Source organism: Anabas testudineus, chromosome 12, assembly GCF_900324465.2.
Source record: "Anabas testudineus chromosome 12, fAnaTes1.2, whole genome shotgun sequence".
In the NCBI taxonomy this organism is placed as follows: domain Eukaryota; kingdom Metazoa; phylum Chordata; class Actinopteri; order Anabantiformes; family Anabantidae; genus Anabas; species Anabas testudineus.
The window spans coordinates 11,908,508-11,928,783 of NC_046621.1; the positions used below are offsets into that span (position 1 = coordinate 11,908,508).

Below are 20,276 nucleotides of genomic sequence, written 5' to 3' on the forward strand. Positions count from 1 at the left end.
GCTTAAGGTAGGTTTTAGAATTTAGTTCCAAAAGCTAAACTGTATATCATAGTATCTCTGAGGTTAATTGAGGGCTGCCAGTCAGGGATAAATCCACTTTATCAGACAATACACATGCAAAGTAGTTTCACCTCCTAGTTTATTTCAGGTGAAATTTGGTTCCAAGTTAAGTTCTGGTTGAGGGGGACACTTAATCTTAAATGGTACCACTTTACCTCAATTAACATTAAAAGGGTACCTCAAAAAGGTTTTGCCCTGGCATTAAGGACCAATTTGACACTCCTACAGTCATGGATATTCACGGTATATTTAAATACATTGATTTGTAAATTACATTCTGCCTTATAGAGAAGCAGTAAAAACAGGCTCAGGTTAGTCCAGATATTCCTCTCCCCAGCAACATTTTCAAGCTCATGAATCTTGAATTTTCTGTGAATTTAAAGGCTATTCAAAGTAAAGCTGAAAGATGTTCTTCTTTTTATTTTCAAATACAAATCAACATATTTTCCAGACATGCTATGTGAGTCTATGTGTGACTGAGGGCATTTTATAGTTATAGGCTTTATAGGAATACATGCAGTGCACTTTGGAGGATATAATGTCAAACAATGTATTATAACAGTTTGTGTCTTGTGTTAGTATTTGGAAAGCCAGGCTCCACCTTTGTTTAAATGTGGATGATGGTACTATATAGCCTGCTGAGGTACTTGGTTTTACTTAAATAAACATGCTTGACCCAATTGCACAATGTAAACAGAACACTCAGGGCTGAATTTTAGGCTGTTGGTTGCCAGTGTGGCCCAAACTGGTACGCATGGCCTTTTGATGGGTCTTTAATATGGGAATCACCAATAAAATGAGCTGTTTTGATCCAAGTATTTAGCCTACCACTGTTATCACCGCACAGCTGTGAACAAACAGCTGGCCAGTCTTGCACAAACAACTGGCATCTCTCATATTATAAAGATTGACCTCTCTCAGCATGCTCATTCTTATAACCTGGAGTGACATGATGTTCAGCACATGAACAAACAGAAGGAAATCTCGTAAAGACTGACATGAGACACACCCTTATTAGTGGCCATTAAGGTTAAAGGTCAGTTTCTGCCTAACACCATGGCTAACAACTATTTGTTGATATACGTATAGTACAATAGATGGAAATGGGACAATGATGACTTCAACTTTGAAGCATTTGATTCCAACTGGTTTGTGATCCTGTCTAACTAGCTCTGGGCTGTGGACTATTGATGATGAATTCATAATAGTTGGTCAGTAGCTATTGTCACTCACTTTAAATAAAACAGTCCTGTGTGTAAACAGTTCTTTTTCCAGTGTGACCAGCTGATATTGTGTATATTCCATAGTGTTGTAACTTGAGGATAGAAGCCCCATTTTCTTTTGGATTAACAAAACCTCTTATCATGATGACATTTTGGCTCGTGGGACCTAAAGCAGCGAACAGTACAATTGCCACGTATCTAATTTTCTCTGACACAGTGAAACCTGAGCAAACTGAATGGCCCCAAGTCAAGGAGGCTATAATAACAGATTCACTTGAATGAAATTCCAACTTGCTTATCTTCCCTGCCCTTAAAAAGAAACGCAAACAGCTTAAGCCTGTAATGTTTTTATTTACTGGGACACTGTGTTAATTAAGAGACACTTACTCACTCTTAAGTCCAAGATAATTAAGAAAATAAAAACAAAGTTATCTTCATGCTCTGCTGGCAGGACATTCACTACAAATTGCCATATGGCACTGTGTCTCCATCATTTGTTTAGATAAAATTAAATGTGTAAATGTGCAAGAGGGGGAAACTAAAACTTTAATGCCTACAATTGTTGACTGGCCCTCATGGCTCTTCAGGGCATCTCACCTAATAACCACACCCCAAAGGATGCTTGCTGTGTCTTGAATTATCAGAATAAACCACATTATCTCAAGAATACAGACACCTTGTACTGTGGACTGACATGGAGAATAAAGAAAGACCAAGTCACTTCTGTCCAGCAGGTCAAGTCCAGCTGGATGGGCAGGGAGGGCCTAACCACTGGCTGAATTCAGCATCACAGTCGACTTCAAATTACACAACAGCAAGAGCGGAAATCAGGCGTGTGTTCTTTCAAAATAAAACGTTGACCATAGACATTCCTAGTGTGCAGCACACAGCACGACCAAGCTTTGTATACATCACATGTCAGCATCAACAGTGGGTAGTGCTATTAGCAAATATGGACATGTGTTTTCCTTATATATTCAAATACTTGGATACTGGGAGGGTCTATAATTTAATCTTTTTATATTAGTTATAATACTTTGTGTCCATGTATGTAATTTTGGATGTTAAATGAATATTTCTGTAACTAGTTAAATGCTTAGCTATATATGTCTAGGTTGATAATCCAAGTCATGCTTAATTTTATAATTTAGCTTATGTTCGACTAATTTTGACATTATGTTTCATGGTTGGCTACCACAACATTTGTCTCATTGCATTGTCTGTAGCTTCTGTAAACTTCACTACCATACAATTTTCACATATGTGGTGAGTTTGCATAGCTTAGTTTTGTTTTTTTCTGTTGTATTCACATATTCCCAATTGCTACAGACCATTTCAGACCTTCTGCGCACCTCTGAACACCAAAACACGTTTTTATTGTGAAAGTGTTGACCGGATGTCTGCGAGTAGTGACGCTGCTGTGTTGACGGTCTGTCTCAAAGCGAGTGAAACCTCAGGGGCCGCAGAAATGTGAAAGCGGTGCCATCGCAGGGTCTGACTTCCAACACAGTCATCTTCAGGGCTCCACGTTGCATCTTTGTTTTTTTTTTATTATTATTTATTTTTGGCAGAACAAAAAAAAAAAAAAAAAACAAACAAACACACGTCTGGATGGCTGCGATGGACTCCCTCAGGTGAAAACACTTCAGAGGAATCGGTTTTTCCAAGTGTGCATTTATGGAGTAACACAGGTAAGAAGACATCACAAACAGTCTTTAACGCTGACGATGGAAGAGCGCACGTAGATGCGAAAGTGTACCCCTCTGCTCTTCTTGAGTCTTTTACTCGCCATAGTAAGGTGACTAATCCCGTTATGCGCCCTGGTATGTGGAAAGATCGCAGCGCCATGGAGCACCGTTAATGTGCTATTTCTAATCCTTTCTAGTCATTGTGAGCCAATGGATAATGCAGATTGGCAAAGTGACAGTTGTATTCTGGTATCTCAGCCTTGATGAGCCGTCCTGGACGTGGCATCTTCCCCTTCCCGTTCCCTCTAAGCCTGTGCTTGCCTCGGACAGAATGAGGGGTAGAGGTGATTAATAGAAAATAAAAATAAAAAACACAGCTGGCACAACCCACATGAAGTGAGAGCAGCACTTTCAAGGCTGTGAACCATACGCGCTGCCCTTTATGTTTTATGTCATTGCACAGATGTTGAAATTAGACAGTGAGTGGGAATAAAAGCAACTAAACTGCAGCTCAGAGACGTGTTTCAACTCCTGAAGACTTTGCATGCCTGTTGGTCGCTCCCTTAAAAAGCAGAGAAGGGAGGAGAGGAGGTTGGGAGACTGGCCGAATGGGCACCAGATGTTCTTTGTTGTAATGATCATTCTGTAAACACTGTATGAGATTTTATAGTGTGGGTGAAGCTTGAGTAATTCTCTATAACTACTCAATAACCAGGCAACATATGATCCATAAGCTCACATAAGTTTATGGTGTATTGACAAAATTTTCATGCCAGTGCCCAGAGGCTAAATTTCTAATTCCACAGTAATTGTTCTCCTGGTTTATGCATATCAGTAGAATGAAATGACTTGTACCCTGTAACCTGGTCTGTCAGATTTTCCTAATTCCCAGTAAACCTATTAGTTTATTATTGCTGGCATTCACAGAGCATTTTCACTGCATGAAAAATAATTGATCCTCCTGCATAAGCTTCGCATATGTTCCAGAGGAAACAAATCCGCCGAGATGTTTCTGCCTGTTCCTGAGTGTCGATGCTGCACAGTGGCAGTGGGCTGCTGTGTGGGCGGATTAAGCACAGGATAGATGAGTGGGCTTGTCCTGCGCGCAGTGAATCAGCAGGCTATTAGTGGTTCATGTGGGAGCTCTGGTAGACAAGGTCGGCAAATGAGAGTTATATTTGAGGAGCACGCAGAAATATATGCCAGTGTTGTTTTTTTCCGTCGCTGCTGACCTTTGGCGTTACTTCAAAATGTTTTTTTACATTGTACACTTACATTCAACATCCTCAGGAACGAAACCAAAATTTCAGAAGGGGAATACAAGCTGTCACAACAGCATATTTATCTCGAGCCAAGTTTCCTGAGCCAGGAAAGTCCTTTCCTTCCCTCTGAAAAGTTCCCGGAGCCGCGGGGCGCGCGACTGAGAGCACACATGATTCACACACAGCAACTCCTGTTTCTAAAAAGTGTCTTAGTTATAACTACGACTTTACTGGAAGTGGAGTGCATTCAACACAACCCCCCCCAGTGCATTTCAGTAAATCCCTGCAGCTTCACACGTGTTCAGGACTGCGAGAACTCTCCACATAACAAGTGGCAACTTGTAATTTGGGTTTTCTTCTCACACTGTACATAAAGACACAAATTACCCATGAATCAAAAAGTGTTTCAGTAGTTGTTGGGCTTTGTTTTTATCAGTTGGAGGGGACAGGGAGCATTCCATCCATTTTGTGGCTAAGGAGTACGTCTCTTTGAAGAGTACTGAGAAGGCCTATTGTAACAACACCATTGTCTGCTTGCTCGCTGCTGCCACGGTAACACTCTCACACTGGCAGCAGGACTGAAATGCTGCAGTCACAGCTGACGGATGCCGTGCCAGAATATGTTAGAAAAGAAAAGCCTTGTTTTACCTTGACTTGACAGAGTGAATAGAAATCCAATTTGTCAGATTTTTCACAAGTCATTACTTCTGTTCCCCACAAATTACCGTCCACCCATTTGCAAAAAGCTGCTCGGAAACAGCTTGTAAGAGCGCTTTTAATGTGCGGAGGTCCCTGCATGTAGGACCAAAAAGGATGCAGTGAAAATGCAAGATTGTTGAGCAGAGCCTCATGTTGTTTTAAAGCTGTAATTCCTTTCAGCATGACTCTCCGAATGACCTTTTTACAGAACATTGTGTTTGTTTGTGCTCATCACTCAGTGTCTCATTTGTATATCCTATCTATGCCAAGTGTGAAATCAACAGCAGGAGACAGAAGAAGCACTGTTCCTTTGTGCTAGAACAACTAATATCCAAACTGCACCACTGAAAAGGGTATTTTTAGACTTCTGAAGATGGTTTTCCCCCCTCTTTTTTTGGTCCTTGGCCTCTTATCCTGTTGATTTTAGTGTGGGAATATTATTATACTTGTTAGTTGTGTGCACTGCAGTGGGTAGTTTTTAGAAACGTACGGGTTACACAGGTTGACAAAAAAAGGATCTGCACGATGGGAATGTAGCGGAAAAGGGCACTCGAGGGATCAGATGCATTCATGTGAGATATGTTGATATTATATTTATGAAATATTCTACCTGCAAAGTTATTTTTTATTTTATTTCCAGGTACTGAGCTTGAAAATGCTTTTAATGTAAATTGGTATAAACATTGTCCAGACAGCTGTGATCCAGGCCTCGTACAGTGTTGATGAGCTGACAGTGAGTCTCTTCTCTTTCAAGCAGGATTAAATGGGAATGTTTGGCAGAGCTGGTGTTGACTGGACTGCTGACATGTCTTTTACTCATCCACAAAGTGCAGAGCTATCATTTCCCATTCTGTTTTCCTTTCTGATAAGACCTCATTATGGCCTGCTTCCTCTGCTCCGGATAGCGGTGACGACACTGGATACAGAAAAATGATTATATATCCAAGCAAACAGACACCATCTGCAGCTCTAAACAAGCTGAATATTCTTCCGGAGGAAAAAAAAAAAAAGTTGAAAATTGTCTTGTCATCTGAACACACTAACACTGACAGAACTGTGAACACGTCTCCCTTCTTTCCTCCACAGCCATCATGTCCGTGAAATCAGATGGGAAAAAGAAGTGGGCGGCAGTCAGGGGTCGTCTGGGCTCCTCACAGGACTCCGATACCCAGCAGGAGGCCAACCTGGAGAGTGCTGATCCAGAGCTATGCATTAGACTGCTGCAGGTGCCCACCGTGGTCAACTACTCCGGCCTAAAGCGTCGCCTGGAAGGCAGCGACCAGACATGGATGGTCCAGTTCCTGGAGCTGAGTGGTCTGGATCTGCTCCTGGAGGCCCTGGACCGGCTCTCAGGACGGGGATGTTCTCGCATTGCAGACGCACTTCTGCAACTCACCTGCGTCAGCTGTGTGCGGGCAGTGATGAACTCTTCTGCAGGGATCCACTTCATTATAGAGAATGAAGGATACATTCGGAAGCTTTCCCAAGGTTAACTAAACACGCATCAAGCTTTTGATTTAGTCACATAATGCACATTTTTGTCTTTTTATTGTTTATATGGTTAGTTGGAGATTGGCTTCAAACATGAAAGAAGGGCCCAGACAATTCAGAAAATTAATGTTTATGTGGAGTACAATAGATTTAGAAGAGCTATTTCAATCAGCCATTATTTCATAAGAAAACCATCTCCTATTTAATGGCCTGAGGCACCACTTACTTCTTACATATTACTGTATATAACAGTTGTAATATTACATGAAATCGATCACTTAATTCAGAGGTTCCTTGACACTCATGCTACTTAGCGGAATTTTCCCTTTTGTTCAGGGATGAGTCATAACGGCCGCTTTGGTAGTTTCCAAAAAATGCAGTGTCACAGCACGTTGAGAATATTGGATTTCTTCCCTCCTCTAAACAGAAACATGTTTACCTACAGCACAGCAGCACATCTTCTAGAGGCCAAAGTTCAAATTGAGTCGTCTAAAGGTGGTGAAACAAAGAGTCCTGCCTGGGTCTACGCACAAGGAGGACAGAACTGAGAGTCAGGCTTGCTTTAAGAGAAACAGATGGGAAATATGAGGACACCTCCTCGTACTCATGCTTGTGGTCATTGTGCTCCACAGCCTTGGACACCTCCAATACCATGGTGAAGAAGCAGGTGTTTGAGCTACTGGCTGCCCTCAGCATGTTCTCCACAGATGGATATCGACTGTCTCTGGATGCTCTGGACCACTACAAGGCAAGTAGATGAACAAGCAAAAATGTTTTTTGTTTGTTTAGTTAGTAGCCGCAGGATTTGCCTCGCATTACCCTACATTATCTGTCTGCCCTTAACAACGCCCTCTAGTGGTGTGCAGAAAGTTGTGCATTGTAGAATCACAGTTGTTGATTAGTTGTGCTGATTTTGATTTCCCCTTCAGGGAGTGAAGACGCAGCAGTATCGCTTCAGCGTGATCATGAATGAACTGCAGGGCACAGATAACGTCCCTTACATGGTCACACTCCTCAGCGTCATCAATGCCCTGATCTTCGGAACAGATGACCTCAGGCAAAGAGATAAGATGAGAAAAGAATTCATCGGTAGGTTCTCTACTACGCTAATCAGGAGTCTAGCGTCACATCCTGAGCAAGGTTTCACTGTGGTAAATTGTTAGCGCAACAGTGTTTCCCCTCTGTGCCTGTGCCTGACTGCGGAGGGGAAAGCAGGCCATCAGCAGGAGCTCTGTAACAAATATGTCTGTCACTGGGTCTGTCTAAGAATAGTTCTAATGGCCTCATTCTGACTTTGACAAAGACACGCCCGAGATCCACGGAAGTACAGGAAAACATTGTGTATTCATCCATTTTACAACATAACTATAGTTATCACAGCTCTGGGTCCTGCGACGTTATCTTTGGGAAAGTGAATTCAACATCCATACAATTGGTTTTCTTTAGTAGATTATTCCCTATTATGGAGCAGAACAGGCAGGAGTCAGCATGAGAGATAACAAGCACAAGTCAGAAAAAGGTGCAAATGAAACAACATTTTACAAAACCTTTAACTGCCATAAAGCTCAGCCACTGCCCACACACTCAACCTGCACTGCAGCCAGGCTGCATCTCTCCCTCTCTGTTTCCTGCATTATTTTGTTGTATAAACAAACAATATTTCTTGAATGAGAAGTCAGCCTCTCTGCAAACCAGCTGCAGAGACTTGAGACTTCACAATAACTCCAGTGTGAATGCACCATCAAGGACAGGGAAGTCATAGCAAGTCCTACAACCTTTGAGTCGAAGTGCTCATCACTGAGCTTTCGAGCTGTCATAGTTTGACAAATACATCAGGTTTCACATCCCAGTTCCTTTTATTGCATCCATATTTCCCCCACTTGTGTCTTCTCCTTGTGTCTTAGTCCCTCCCACCAAAGATGGGATGGAAAAAGTCCCAACTCTTCCAGTGTCATTAAACTGCCACCCACCAACGTGGACCAATCAGCTGCCTGATTGACCAGTCCTCTTTTGTGATTACTCACCTGTGACTTCCTGCCAATTCTGAAAAAACTAACATATGCCACTGTGAAGAGACACATGACTCCTTTTTTAAAAAGATAAATCTCAAAAAACTGCCAATTGAATGCTGTGATACTCCACTAACAACTGTGTTTTACTGTTTCTTTGCAGGGCTTCAGTTACTTGATATTTTGCCAAAGTTAAGGTGAGACTTCTACCTTCTTTCCACAGCAGATTTTATACAGTAAATTAAATGCAGCTTGTACAGGTCTATATTTTCTAGAAGCAAAATAGTGCTTTTAGTGAAATCTGTGTGCAATTTGTGTCCATTAATGGCAGTGATGTAAGTAGAAATTGTAGTCATTGCTTTTTACAGAAATGAAAATGGCATTTGAATGTGATCAAGTCTGCTCATCAGTGGTATGTGTGTGCGGTGCAGGGAGCAGGAGGATGAAGACTTGATTATTCAATGTGAAGCTTTCGAAGAGGCGATGGCTGAGGATGAGGACGAACTGCTGAGAGTGTATGGGGGCATTGACATGAGTGATCACCTGGAGGTCTTCACTGCACTCTTCAACAAGGTGAGAGCTGACTGTGACCGTTTTTATCATGTGCTGCTAAGAACAAAGATGTTCCCAAAAAATGCAGGTTGACGTTTTGTTATTGATCTGCCACACTGAAGATCCATTCTGCTGTCATTTTAGATAATAGAATTATTGTGTTTCTAACTTTAATGTCCTGAAAACATGTGTTTGTGTGTGTGGGTGCAGGTGAGCAGCTACCCAGCTTCTCTCCAGCTGCTGTCCATCCTGCAGTCGTTGCTGGTGCTGGGTCCAAACCACTCTGATATCTGGCTGGCTCTGGAGACCATCACTAACAGAGCCACACTGCTGGCGCAGGACTGTGAGTCAGCACTGAAGCAGCAATACATTCATTGTAGGTCAATAAACTGAAGAGCCTACTGGCCAGCTAATGTCCTCCTCAGTGATTATTATGTGAAGAGGAGTGATTATCCAGGAAACTAAATCATAGTGATCGAGGCAGCAGGTGACAGGTTGACTGATATGTTTAGTTTGAGTGAGAGAAGTTGTTTCAGTGGGGTTTATTAATGTGTGTGTGTGTGTGTTTGTCCTCCAGCTCAGATGGAGTCCTGTGAGAGGATCATGCAGCGGCTGATGTTCTCCAAAGGCAGAAGCTGTGAAGGTCGTCACGAAGTGGACGGGCAGCTGATGAAAGTGGATAAGTTTGTGCAGACGGAGCTGGATCGACTGGACAATGAGGCGCCAGTCAGAAGCGCAGCTTCCGCTCAGAAGCTACTCTGTGCCTCTCCTCCTCCTCCTCCTCCTCCTCCTCCACCTCCACCTCCACCACCAGCACCTCCTTTACCCCCTAATATCACTGCACCCCTGCTCCATTCTTCTAACCAGTGCCCACCTCCACCCCCACCTCCTCCTCCACCACCTCTGCCTGGAATGTTTGGTGGTCCCCCACCACCTCCTCCTTTGCCTGGAATGCCACCACCGCCACCTCCTCCACCACTCCTACCAGGAATAACCGGTGGACCGCCACCACCACCTCCCCTACCTGGCATGCCTCCTCCACCTCCTCCTCCACCAGGCATGATAACGACTCAGAGTAGCCAGGGCCTGATGTGCAGTGAACCCCCAAAGACAGGCCGATGTCCCACCCTGAGGATGAAGAAGCTTAACTGGCAGAAGCTCCGTGCTGTTACTGGTGAGTAAAACAAGCTAATCTGTCATTTATCAGCTGATGAAAGTGGATAAGTTTGTGCAGACGGAGCTGGATCAACTGGACAATGAGGCGCCAGTCAAAAGCCAACAAACCATGGCCGAGTCTGAAAATTTCAAAACTTTCATACATGCTAAGACTAAAAAGTAAAAAAAGTTTTTTTAAATAGGTTTTCCTTTGTCTACAGTATTAACAATGCATCAAGAGATATCATTCACAGCAGCAATATCTTTTTCAAATGAGGTGGGATGTTGTACAAAATGAGCTCATGACAGGTTACTCTCGTCCTCCGCACGCAGATGGTCAATCCATGTGGGCCTCTGTCCAGAAAGAGCCTCCTCCTCGGGAACCGGACTACAGCAGTATTGAGCAGCTGTTCTGTCTCCCTGTGACCGAGCACAAAGACAAGGCGGCAGCTGCTCCTGTCAAGAAGGAGCCTAAAGAGGTGTGTTTGGTCAATAGTCGACGCTGCTCCTTATAGCTGTAGCACAAACACTAATCATCAATCCTGAAGGATCAATATGCCTTTCTGACGTCTGTTTTCTTTCCTCCATAGATTACATTTATTGATCCAAAGAAAAACCTGAATGTAAACATATTTTTAAAGCAGTTTAAATGGTGAGGCACATGATACACATTATTTTGACGCACTTTTCAAATACAGTCTGGTCCGTTTTAAGAGCTCAGTATTATTTCAAATATTTTCTCTCTCCAGCACAAATGAGGACTTTGTAGCCATGATCCAGATGGGGGACCGTACTCGGTTTGATGTAGAGGTGCTAAAGCAGCTTCTGAAGCTCCTACCAGAGAAGCATGAGGTTTGCACTATCACCACGCATGCACCAGTTACTTTAAAAATGTTCCTCGTTGACAGTCACACTGCGATTTTCACTCAATCACTCCCATCTTACTTTAGATTGAAAATTTGAAGTCGTTCCAAGGAGAAAAAGTCAAGTTGGCAAATGTTGACCGCTTTTACACCTCCCTCCTCACCGTGCCATGGTAACTTTCTCCTCCAGTCCTCTTTTAACTGTTAATTATGAAGTGATGTGTGACTTTTTCCAATCGTTCTTGGCTCCCTATTGACTATGCTTCCTGGCTTGTCTTCCCCAGCTATCAGTTGAGGATTGAGTGCATGCTGTTGTGCGAGGAGACTTCGTCCGTGCTGGACATGCTCAAACCTAAAGTCAAGCTGGTTGAGGAGGCCTGCCAGTGTAAGTAAACCTTAGGCCAATTTTAGCTGCGTTTCCCCTAAAATAAGATTGTTCTCCTATGTGCTGTCAATCTCTCTGCTAATTTACAGTCAAATTAACACGATGTGACACATTTCGCAGCTCTCAGAACGAGCACACTCTTGCCAAGTTTCTGCAGGCTCATTCTGGACGTGGGAAATTTTCTCAACTATGTAAGAACCTCCTCTGTTGTATGTATATTTTATTTATCATTTCCACAGAGCTTGCATTTCTAATCGTCGTTCTACTTCCAGGGAAGTCACACGGGCAACGCAGAGGGGTTCAAGATCAGCTCACTGCTCAAGCTCACAGAGACTAAGGCTAACAAGAGCCGCATTACGCTGCTTCATCACATCCTGGAGGTACACAAGCCGTCTCAAAGCTGCTGTAACTGTTTTTTTTCCCCTTCTTCAGCCTTGAACCTGTCTAATTACACCACTGTGTGAATTGATTTGCAAAAGGAGGCAGAGGCGAACCACCCGGAGCTGTTGGTGCTGCCAGATGATATAGAGATCTGTCAAAAAGCAGCAGGGTAAAGAAACCTTTTCTTATCTGCTTGTGCTCCTGTTCTCTGGCTAATTGGTTCTCAGTGGATCTGTAACAGATATAAAATTTTGCCCTCAGTGTTAAGCTGGACTCTGTTCAGTCAGAAACCAGTGGCTTACTGAAGCGACTGAATGAAACCACCAAGAAGGTCTCCAACTCTGTGGACGAAGTGAAAGAGCAGTACACAAAGGTTCTCGAGGTAGGATGCTAGACCGCTCATTAAAAACAAATCCGTATTTATGGCAGAGCCACATGCTAAACTCTTTCCCTTTCTCTGTTTCAGGAAAGTGTGGAGGCATGTCAAGCTTTGAGTGACAGGTTCACTGACATTGAGAAGAAGCGGAGTGATCTGGCTGTCTATTTGTGTGAAGATCCCAATCAGCTGTCGCTTGAGGAACTCTTTGGAACCATCGGGACTTTCCGAGAACTTTTTATCAAGTCACTGAAGGTCAGGACGGATTCTTTGATGATGTTAGTCATTTTGAAAAAGGTCTTCCTCTTGTGTAAGATGGGGCTTTTGTTTCTTAGTAATGAGTTTCATACTGGGGAGAAAAACAGAAAACAGAAGAGGTTAAAATGTCTCTGTCCAAACGATACAAAGACTAATTGCAATGTACGTTCTGCACTTGGCCTTGAGTGACACCCTTTCTTTCATGACGACAGGAAAACAAAACCAGGAAAGAACAGGCAGCCAAGGCTGAGAAGAGAAAGAAGCAGCTGGCAGAGGAAGAGTCCAAGAGACAGAAGGGAGAAAATGGGAAAATAAGTAAGTTGTGAACTGCCATCCATTCTTTCTCTGCACTAGAAATCCCTAACAAAGCTCTGTTGTGAATAGCGTGTATTTTAAACCCTGCTTTTCGTCCTACTTTTATCAGTCAAGAAAGGCATTGTCCCTCAAAATGATGGCTGCATCATCGAACACCTACTGGCAGATATCAGGAAAGGGTTCAGCTTGAGAAAGACCAGGCCAAGGTGCGATTCGGAAAGCCTCCCTTCTAGTGAAATGCGTAGGGATATCTGCCCGCCTGGTAAGGACAAGTGTGTGTGTGGCCTTGATCAGCAGTTTCTAGCCACTTAACTGCGAGCCACAACACAGCCTTGCTGCTTTACCCAGCCCCATTAATTATGCTGTAATAGCACTCGCTGAGCTAGCTCCATCGCTTTTGCCGCTTTGTTTAGCTGCAGCTGCCTTTGGTTACATGCTTTTTTTTGTTTTTTGTAACATTGATTGCTTTAATATATGCCTCACACATCAATGCTATCTAACTAACTCTCCACTTCAGGATCAAGTGTCAAGCCTGTAGACGAAGAAGCCTCAGAAATAGCCACACTATCCACGCCCATCAAACATCAGACACACGGTCACCAGGCCAGCACAGGCGAGGTGAACGGTTTCATCAGCCCATCAGAAGAGGCTTCGCCAGCTCCACCGTCGAATGCAGTGCCAGACCTACCAGCTCTACCTCCCAAAACATCCCCAGGAGAACCAGCCATTGTGAAACAGGCACCCCTGGAAAGACCTGCGTCGCTGCAGGTGGGGCGGCACCTGGAGCAACCTGCAGTATCTTCTCCAGACATGACCCAGCCTCAGTCTCAGGTTGAAGGAGAACGTCAAGCATGTCTCGCCACAAATGGCTTCTCGTTAGATTCAACCGAGACCAGTGTTTTTAGCCCTTCTTCCCTCTCAGATACGGACCTGCTAGATGCTGTGTCAGATGGCACTTCTTCCAGCCTGGTAGCTGAGAAGCCGATGTCTGAAAAGCCAGCAGACGTTAGTGTGAATGTTGAGATCATAGAAAACCCTTTACCCAATAAAGACATTAATGTGACACAGATTGCAGAAAGTAAGTTAATAGAAGATGGGAAAGATGAAACTAGTAGTAAAATAAGCCTTTTAACAGAGACTGTAAAACAACAGAAGGGAAGAGGAGAGGGAGAATGCATTATTGCAAGAGTGTCCCACCAAGATGAGGTTGTGAGTCACAAACACTCAGAACCTAAGAGCAATGTGAGTGCGCTCAGCGAGGGCATTGAAGGGTGCGATGTACCAGATGGACGCAAATCGGAAGATCTGCCATCAGTGTCTGAAGCAGTTCCTCCGTCCCTTAAGCCTGAACTAAAGAAACAGCAGTCTTTCTTTAAACGAAGCAGAAAGAAGAGTAATCAAGGTAATCTATCCATTAACCTTAATAAAGATCATGTTTGGGATGCTAGTCTCATGGCGTGCCTTAAGGGGAAATCCCTATTTGTTTTATTCGCATTGCATTTTACTTTTGTTGTTTTATACATGGGCTATTTTAGTATTTGTTAAGTATTCTGCATGATTACAAACATTTTAATCAAGAGTACATGGATGCAGCGCGCAGCGCTTGACTTGCAGATTTAATATTGAATGGATTTAATCTATGGTCAGTTTGTTGAATGCTCTGTTTTCCATTTTGACTCTTTAAAACACAAGGCAACAGTGGGAAAGGACACTCTAAACATAAAAAAGGCTGTGTGTTGCAGTGAGGTAGGTCAAATCGATGGGAATGGCAAACTGTAAGCAGGACCCTCATCCTGATGAACTCAGTCATCATCAAAGCTTTGTTCCAAATAACACGTCGTCATCTGTTGGTCTAACAGGAATCTGGATTTCATTTGTTTGTGTTGTCCAGCTTTTTAACACTTGCTGTCTCACGTTCTTCCAATTCAGTTATCAGGCCCAAATCTTAGGTCATTTTAATTCAAACCTGGGGTAAGACTAATCCTAAATGTACCGTTGCGTCCAGCAGTTCATCTCATTAGCGGTTCACTAATCTAACGTGACAGTTTTCTGATCTCAAACAGCTTTTGCGGTCTGTGACGTCATCGTGGACTGAGTTATTTCATGAAAGCTGTCACTTTCGTGTCTTTTTCTGTCCATATTTTCTTGTCCATTCTCCAAATCTGCAACCAGGACTGTTTTTCAATCAACTAACAGTCTTGCGTGCTTGCTGTAAACTGTGCTTTGTTAATCTGACATATGAAAGATGCTGTACTTCATGTCAACGCATTAAAAATGTTTGCTGTTTAAAAATGCTTTTTAAAGCAGAGTTATGTTTGCAAGACAAAGAAATGTGAATAAATCTCTCTGCCAAGTGCCTCCAATCAACAATTTTATTTAGCAGAATAGATGATAACAATATAAAATAATTTGACTTCCATATATTTTGATTCTGTTTATTCATTTTAGTCTTTGTTTCCTTAGGTGATGCCAGAAAAAGGAAATCCAGAGGAAAAAGAAAATGTTAATTTCACACGAGTTCTGAAGTGGAAGGACTGCAGAAGTCTGTTTTTTCAATCATTTGTTTTTACAGACCAAGAAGATTAAACTCATCTTAAAGCTGGGGAACTTCACAGCATGGATGTCAGCACGTCCCTTTATGTAAAATGAATTGTAGTTTTTTGTGTATATGAGTGGTTTTGATGCAGAACTATTCAAAAAGAAAAAAAAGCTTTATATGTTTTGTATAATTGTTGTAATATGCAGTGAATGTGTTTTGCTATAATGAGCTCTATTAACTTTCTGCACCCATATTAAAAAAAAAATGTGGAAAAAAAAGGTTATTGTTTGGTGCAAGATATTTAAAGATAATTTAACTGCTTCTCAAAACAGAACTGAATGTCTTAATTTGTTTATATTAATCAGATTGCGTCAGATAGGAGTTGGAAGGACGGCCTATGATGATGACATGGAACATTTAAGGTTAAATATATTTTAATAAAAGTGAATTTAAAATTCAGCTGTTTGTTTTTATTGACCCTTATGGTGGTGATGAGGCAAACGAATACGCAGCTCGCACACAATACATGTGAATAAGGCTTCAGGAGCCTTGGAGACAACTTGAGCGACGCACTTCACTCCTGTGCGTCTGGCTCTGACATCACAAGCCATGATGTTACAGATATGGCAATGCCCCTGTTGGACAGTTCAGTCTGTCTCGAGGCGGACGCCCCAGAGCCACCATCATCATGTCGCTCAGCTGGTCGGCGAAAGACCACAAAAACACGAATCAACCCGCCGCGACCGGGCAGAAGCGATCGCGCAATGACGCGGGGAACAAGGTGACGGTGGTGCTCGGTGCGCAGTGGGGAGACGAGGGCAAAGGAAAAGTCGTCGATTTACTGGCGACCGAGGCGGACATCGTCTGCAGATGCCAGGTGAATGTTTTGGATTCGTGATCACCCCGAAGCTTAGACTGGGGGCGTGTGGTTGAATTATTGGTGCCATGTCATTTTTTTATTGTTTGAATTCATAACCTGTCACTGAAAAGCGCAACAGGTGCTTGTTCCACCTTGAACTATGCAGATTTCATTTCGTTCCTGTGCACCCAAATGAATAAATTCAACTTAAAATTTAAAATAGATTTTTAAAATTTTTTAAATAGATTTAAAAGATTTTTTTTTGCACAGCACAATTTATTTGCCAGCTCTCCATGAATGCCTGTAACCCACTTCTATAACTGAATGATCACCAAGCTTATCACAAAGACACTGTAAAAGGCAAGACTGGTTTTCAGATCGGGTTCATTATAAAAACAACCCCGACAGGTCATGTTCTGATCACTTGCATAAGCAACATAAGAAATCAGAGGTCACTCCAGCACTGAGACACACAGCGAAACTTGTCAACAGTTGCCGTGTTGTACTTACTCCACTAACAGCTCTAGGACCCTGTGTTCTGGAGGCTTGAGAGCCCCACCCATCTGGCTAGAGCAAGGTCACATTCTCAGGGTGGCCTGATATGTGAGAAGGCCAGGTCTTAGCCAGGGGGGACAGAGTGGAGAGTCCACCAGCAACCAGCCAAGTCTGTTAAAATAGGTGCTGGAAAAGCTCGGTGAAGAGGGAAGAGGGGGCTTATCGCCATGTCGCAAAAAATAAGAAGAGACGTGTGCATGTGACTGGTACTTCTGCGGTGGTCTTATGTGTTTATAAGATGCTGTATTTGATTATATCATCATTCATAGGGGGGCAACAATGCAGGACACACAGTGGTAGTGGACGGCAAGGAGTATGACTTCCACCTTCTCCCCAGTGGAATCATCAACCCTAAAAGCACATCACTCATTGGTAACAGCTTCGGTCTTTAGTATTTTTTAGGAAAAAACAATCCAAAGATCTAACTGTCAATGTACTGTCTTTTCTTTTGCTGCAGGTAATGGAGTGGTCATACATCTACCCGGCTTGTTTGAGGAAGGCGATAAAAATGAGAAGAAAGGTGTCTTAAGAAATACAGTTTATTCGTACTAACATGTACTCGTGTCAATCAGACTTGGTGTTTACTCACATCTATTCTCTAACCAGGACTGAAAGGCTGGGAGAAGAGACTGATTGTCTCAGACAGAGCTCACCTTGGTATGTACATTTTGAAGTGAGAATTTCAATTCAAATAAACACCTTCTGCATAAAGCAGGTGGTGTTATGTGTGGGAAGGCTATGTGTCATTGATCGTCTGCTGTCTCTTCACAGTGTTTGATTTCCACCAGGTAGTCGATGGTTTACAGGAAACTGAAAGACAAGCACAAGAAGGAAAAAAGTAAGGAGATATAAAGGCAATGAGGGCAGGAGTTAGTTCAGAGTGAACCAGCTCTCGTCCAAACTATGATGCACTAAAACTACAATAATCTACATTCTTTTCATACACTATTTTACTTTTTCCTGTGGCATGTGTTTCATTATAAAAGCATTGGAACAACCAAGAAGGGCATTGGACCTGCATATTCTAGCAAAGCATCTCGCACTGGCCTACGTGTATGTGACCTCCTGGGTGACTTCAAGGACTTTTCCACCAGGTAGAAATAATTGCCATAGATTCAAATGGAAAAAAGGGTTACAGTATTACCATGCATAAATGATGTTCTATCTGATTTCCTTTCAGATTCAAAAACCTTGTGCACCAGTATCAGTCCATGTATCCATCCTTGACAGTTGACGTTGAGGACCAACTGAAAAAACTCAAGGTGCGCTTTAAATGAAGAGATGATTTACTGTCATTGCCTCTATAGCAGCAAAAACATGTTTTCACTGTTGAGTTTCATGCAGGAATACGCTGAGAGATTGAGGCCAATGGTCAGAGACGGGGTCTACTACATGTATGAAGCTCTGCATGGAGCTCCGAAGAAAATTCTGGTTGAAGGGGCCAATGCTGCTCTGCTTGACATTGACTTTGGTAGGGTTAGCAGTGATATAATGTTTTTATTATATTGTGTGTGTGCTTAAAGAGTCTGCGCTGAAGTGACATATAAAACTTTCCCTTTAGGCACATATCCTTTTGTGACATCATCTAACTGTACTGTGGGTGGGGCATGCACCGGTCTTGGCATCCCTCCTTTGAATATTGGGGATGTGTTCGGCGTAGCAAAGGCCTACACCACCAGGGTGGGAATTGGAGCCTTCCCCACAGAACAACTCAATGTAAGTGATGTTACTAAGATTTATCAGACATCCTTTCCTTCTCCAGCTGTCTTATTGCATTAAGAAGAGACACGTGATACATTACATAACTCACTGAAACTGTACTGGACATGTACAGTTTGTTTGCAATCATGCGGCTGACACACAGGGAGCAGGGCTTGTAAAGGGAGGGGCTCCGGTGACTGTTCAAGTGCAGCTGTCAAATTTTGAAAGAGATGGGTTTTACTCTTTTGCAGGTCACATGTTCACAGGGATAAATTTAGGGTCACAGTCCGGGTTCAGGATATATTTACTGTGTGAGATGAGGTTATGTTACTTGTCACGGGAACTGACCACAGACACATAAGTCAAGATGTTAAAATTTCCATCCACCAGCCCACATGTTTTTTATTGTACTTTATATAACTAGTGATTTGATATTTAGATATTCTCCTAGGATTAAATGTTTGATATCACTCGAGTTCATGAATAATGAAGTGAGAGACAAGGATGTTCTTTCCTGTTCTCGCTGTAGGCGATAGGAGAGCTGCTGCAGACGAGGGGTCATGAGGTGGGTGTCACCACAGGAAGGAAGCGACGTTGTGGCTGGTTGGATCTTGTCATCGTCAGATACGCTCATATGATTAATGGCTTCACTGCGTGAGTGGCTACAGCTAGTCTCTATAGTTTTTAATATGGTAGCACGTTTACCCTACAAATGTACATGCATTTCTACACTGTAACAGAAGAAGAAAAAGCACAATTAAAACTGCTCACTTTCTCTGCAGCATTGCTTTGACAAAACTTGACATTCTGGATGTGCTGGATGAAATTAAAGTTGGAGTTGCCTACAAACTCAATGGAAAAAGAATTCCCCATTTCCCAGGTAATTTAACAGAAGAAACCATATTTAGAATAAGACAAACTCCCTTATTTTTGACATGTGTATGAGAATGGCTGTCAAGGTCAAGCACTGATTAAATACTGGTAATAATTTACTTTAATTATAGCCAACATGGACATTTTGCACAAAGTAGAAGTTGAGTATGAGACTTTCCCTGGTTGGAAGACTGACACGTCTGCAGCCAGGAAGTGGAACGACCTCCCAGCCAAGGCACAAAACTACATCCGCTTCATTGAGAACCACATTGGAGTTCCAAGTATGTTTCACACAAAACTGGTACAGAGCAATGAATGTAAAAGAGTGATTGTCAATACTGAATACTGAAGGCCTCTAAACTAAAATAAACTATTGAACATGAAACATGATTTCCATTAGATGGTACTGTTTCACCTGTCACAGATAGACTTTGTTCACTTTTCCAATCTTTCTGTCTATTTCTTTTTCTCTTTTTAGTCAAGTGGGTTGGTGTTGGAAAGTCCAGAGAGTGCATGATCCAGATGTTCTAAAGGAAAACTTTCTGCCTGATGGATGCACAATGTGGTATCTTTTCATAAGTACCCTCTCCTCATTAGTTAATAAACAAATCTATCTAAAATCTCTGTGGTGTTGGTAATGTTTCTTTTGTGATTCAGGCTGTTTATTTGCCTCCCAAATTAAAACACTGTAAAACTAAAACATACAAAAGAAGAGATGTATAAATCCACCATATTAAAATTGACAGCACATGTTGTACAATAGTGAGGGCTAAGCCCCCCTAAGGATGAAATCCTAGAGCCGCCCCTGTCTGAAGCCCAACTTCTCTGCACTGTAAACATGCTCTGTTGATGCATTAGTCCATAACCATAAGAGGAATTTAACCATGGAGAAGGTTTAATGGGTGTCCATCAATTCTAGTGACCATAAACGATCATTTTTATCTTAATATTCTGAGGTTAAAAACCCTAAAATACAAGAAACGCAGTGGGCCGTGAAGGCGGCGTAATGTTTTAAAGTTTAACGTAGAAGGA

The 20,276-nt window shown here is 42.5% G+C and overlaps 2 protein-coding genes across 2 annotated transcripts; both read left to right on the forward strand.

Moving 5' to 3' along the window:
• The first annotated feature begins 2,688 nt into the window (after positions 1-2,688).
• inf2 (inverted formin 2) lies at positions 2,689-8,633 on the forward strand. The gene is made up of 5 exons (XM_026355343.1): positions 2,689-2,974; positions 6,019-6,420; positions 7,056-7,171; positions 7,353-7,512; positions 8,596-8,633. Exons 2-5 carry the CDS (start codon positions 6,024-6,026, stop codon positions 8,631-8,633), a joined length of 711 nt encoding a protein of 236 aa, XP_026211128.1. The 5' UTR covers positions 2,689-2,974; positions 6,019-6,023.
• Positions 8,634-12,853: 4,220 nt separating this feature from the next.
• On the forward strand, positions 12,854-19,868 carry adss1 (adenylosuccinate synthase 1). The gene is made up of 17 exons (XM_026354496.1): positions 12,854-12,901; positions 13,306-13,795; positions 13,946-14,119; positions 14,460-14,463; positions 15,878-16,133; positions 16,940-17,042; positions 17,128-17,190; positions 17,277-17,327; positions 17,442-17,508; positions 17,657-17,764; positions 17,851-17,932; positions 18,015-18,141; positions 18,232-18,386; positions 18,901-19,025; positions 19,154-19,251; positions 19,376-19,525; positions 19,723-19,868. The coding sequence occupies exons 1-17, from the start codon at positions 12,854-12,856 to the stop codon at positions 19,773-19,775; spliced, it is 2,154 nt and encodes a 717-aa protein (XP_026210281.1). The 3' UTR covers positions 19,776-19,868.
• Positions 19,869-20,276: the final 408 nt, after the last annotated feature.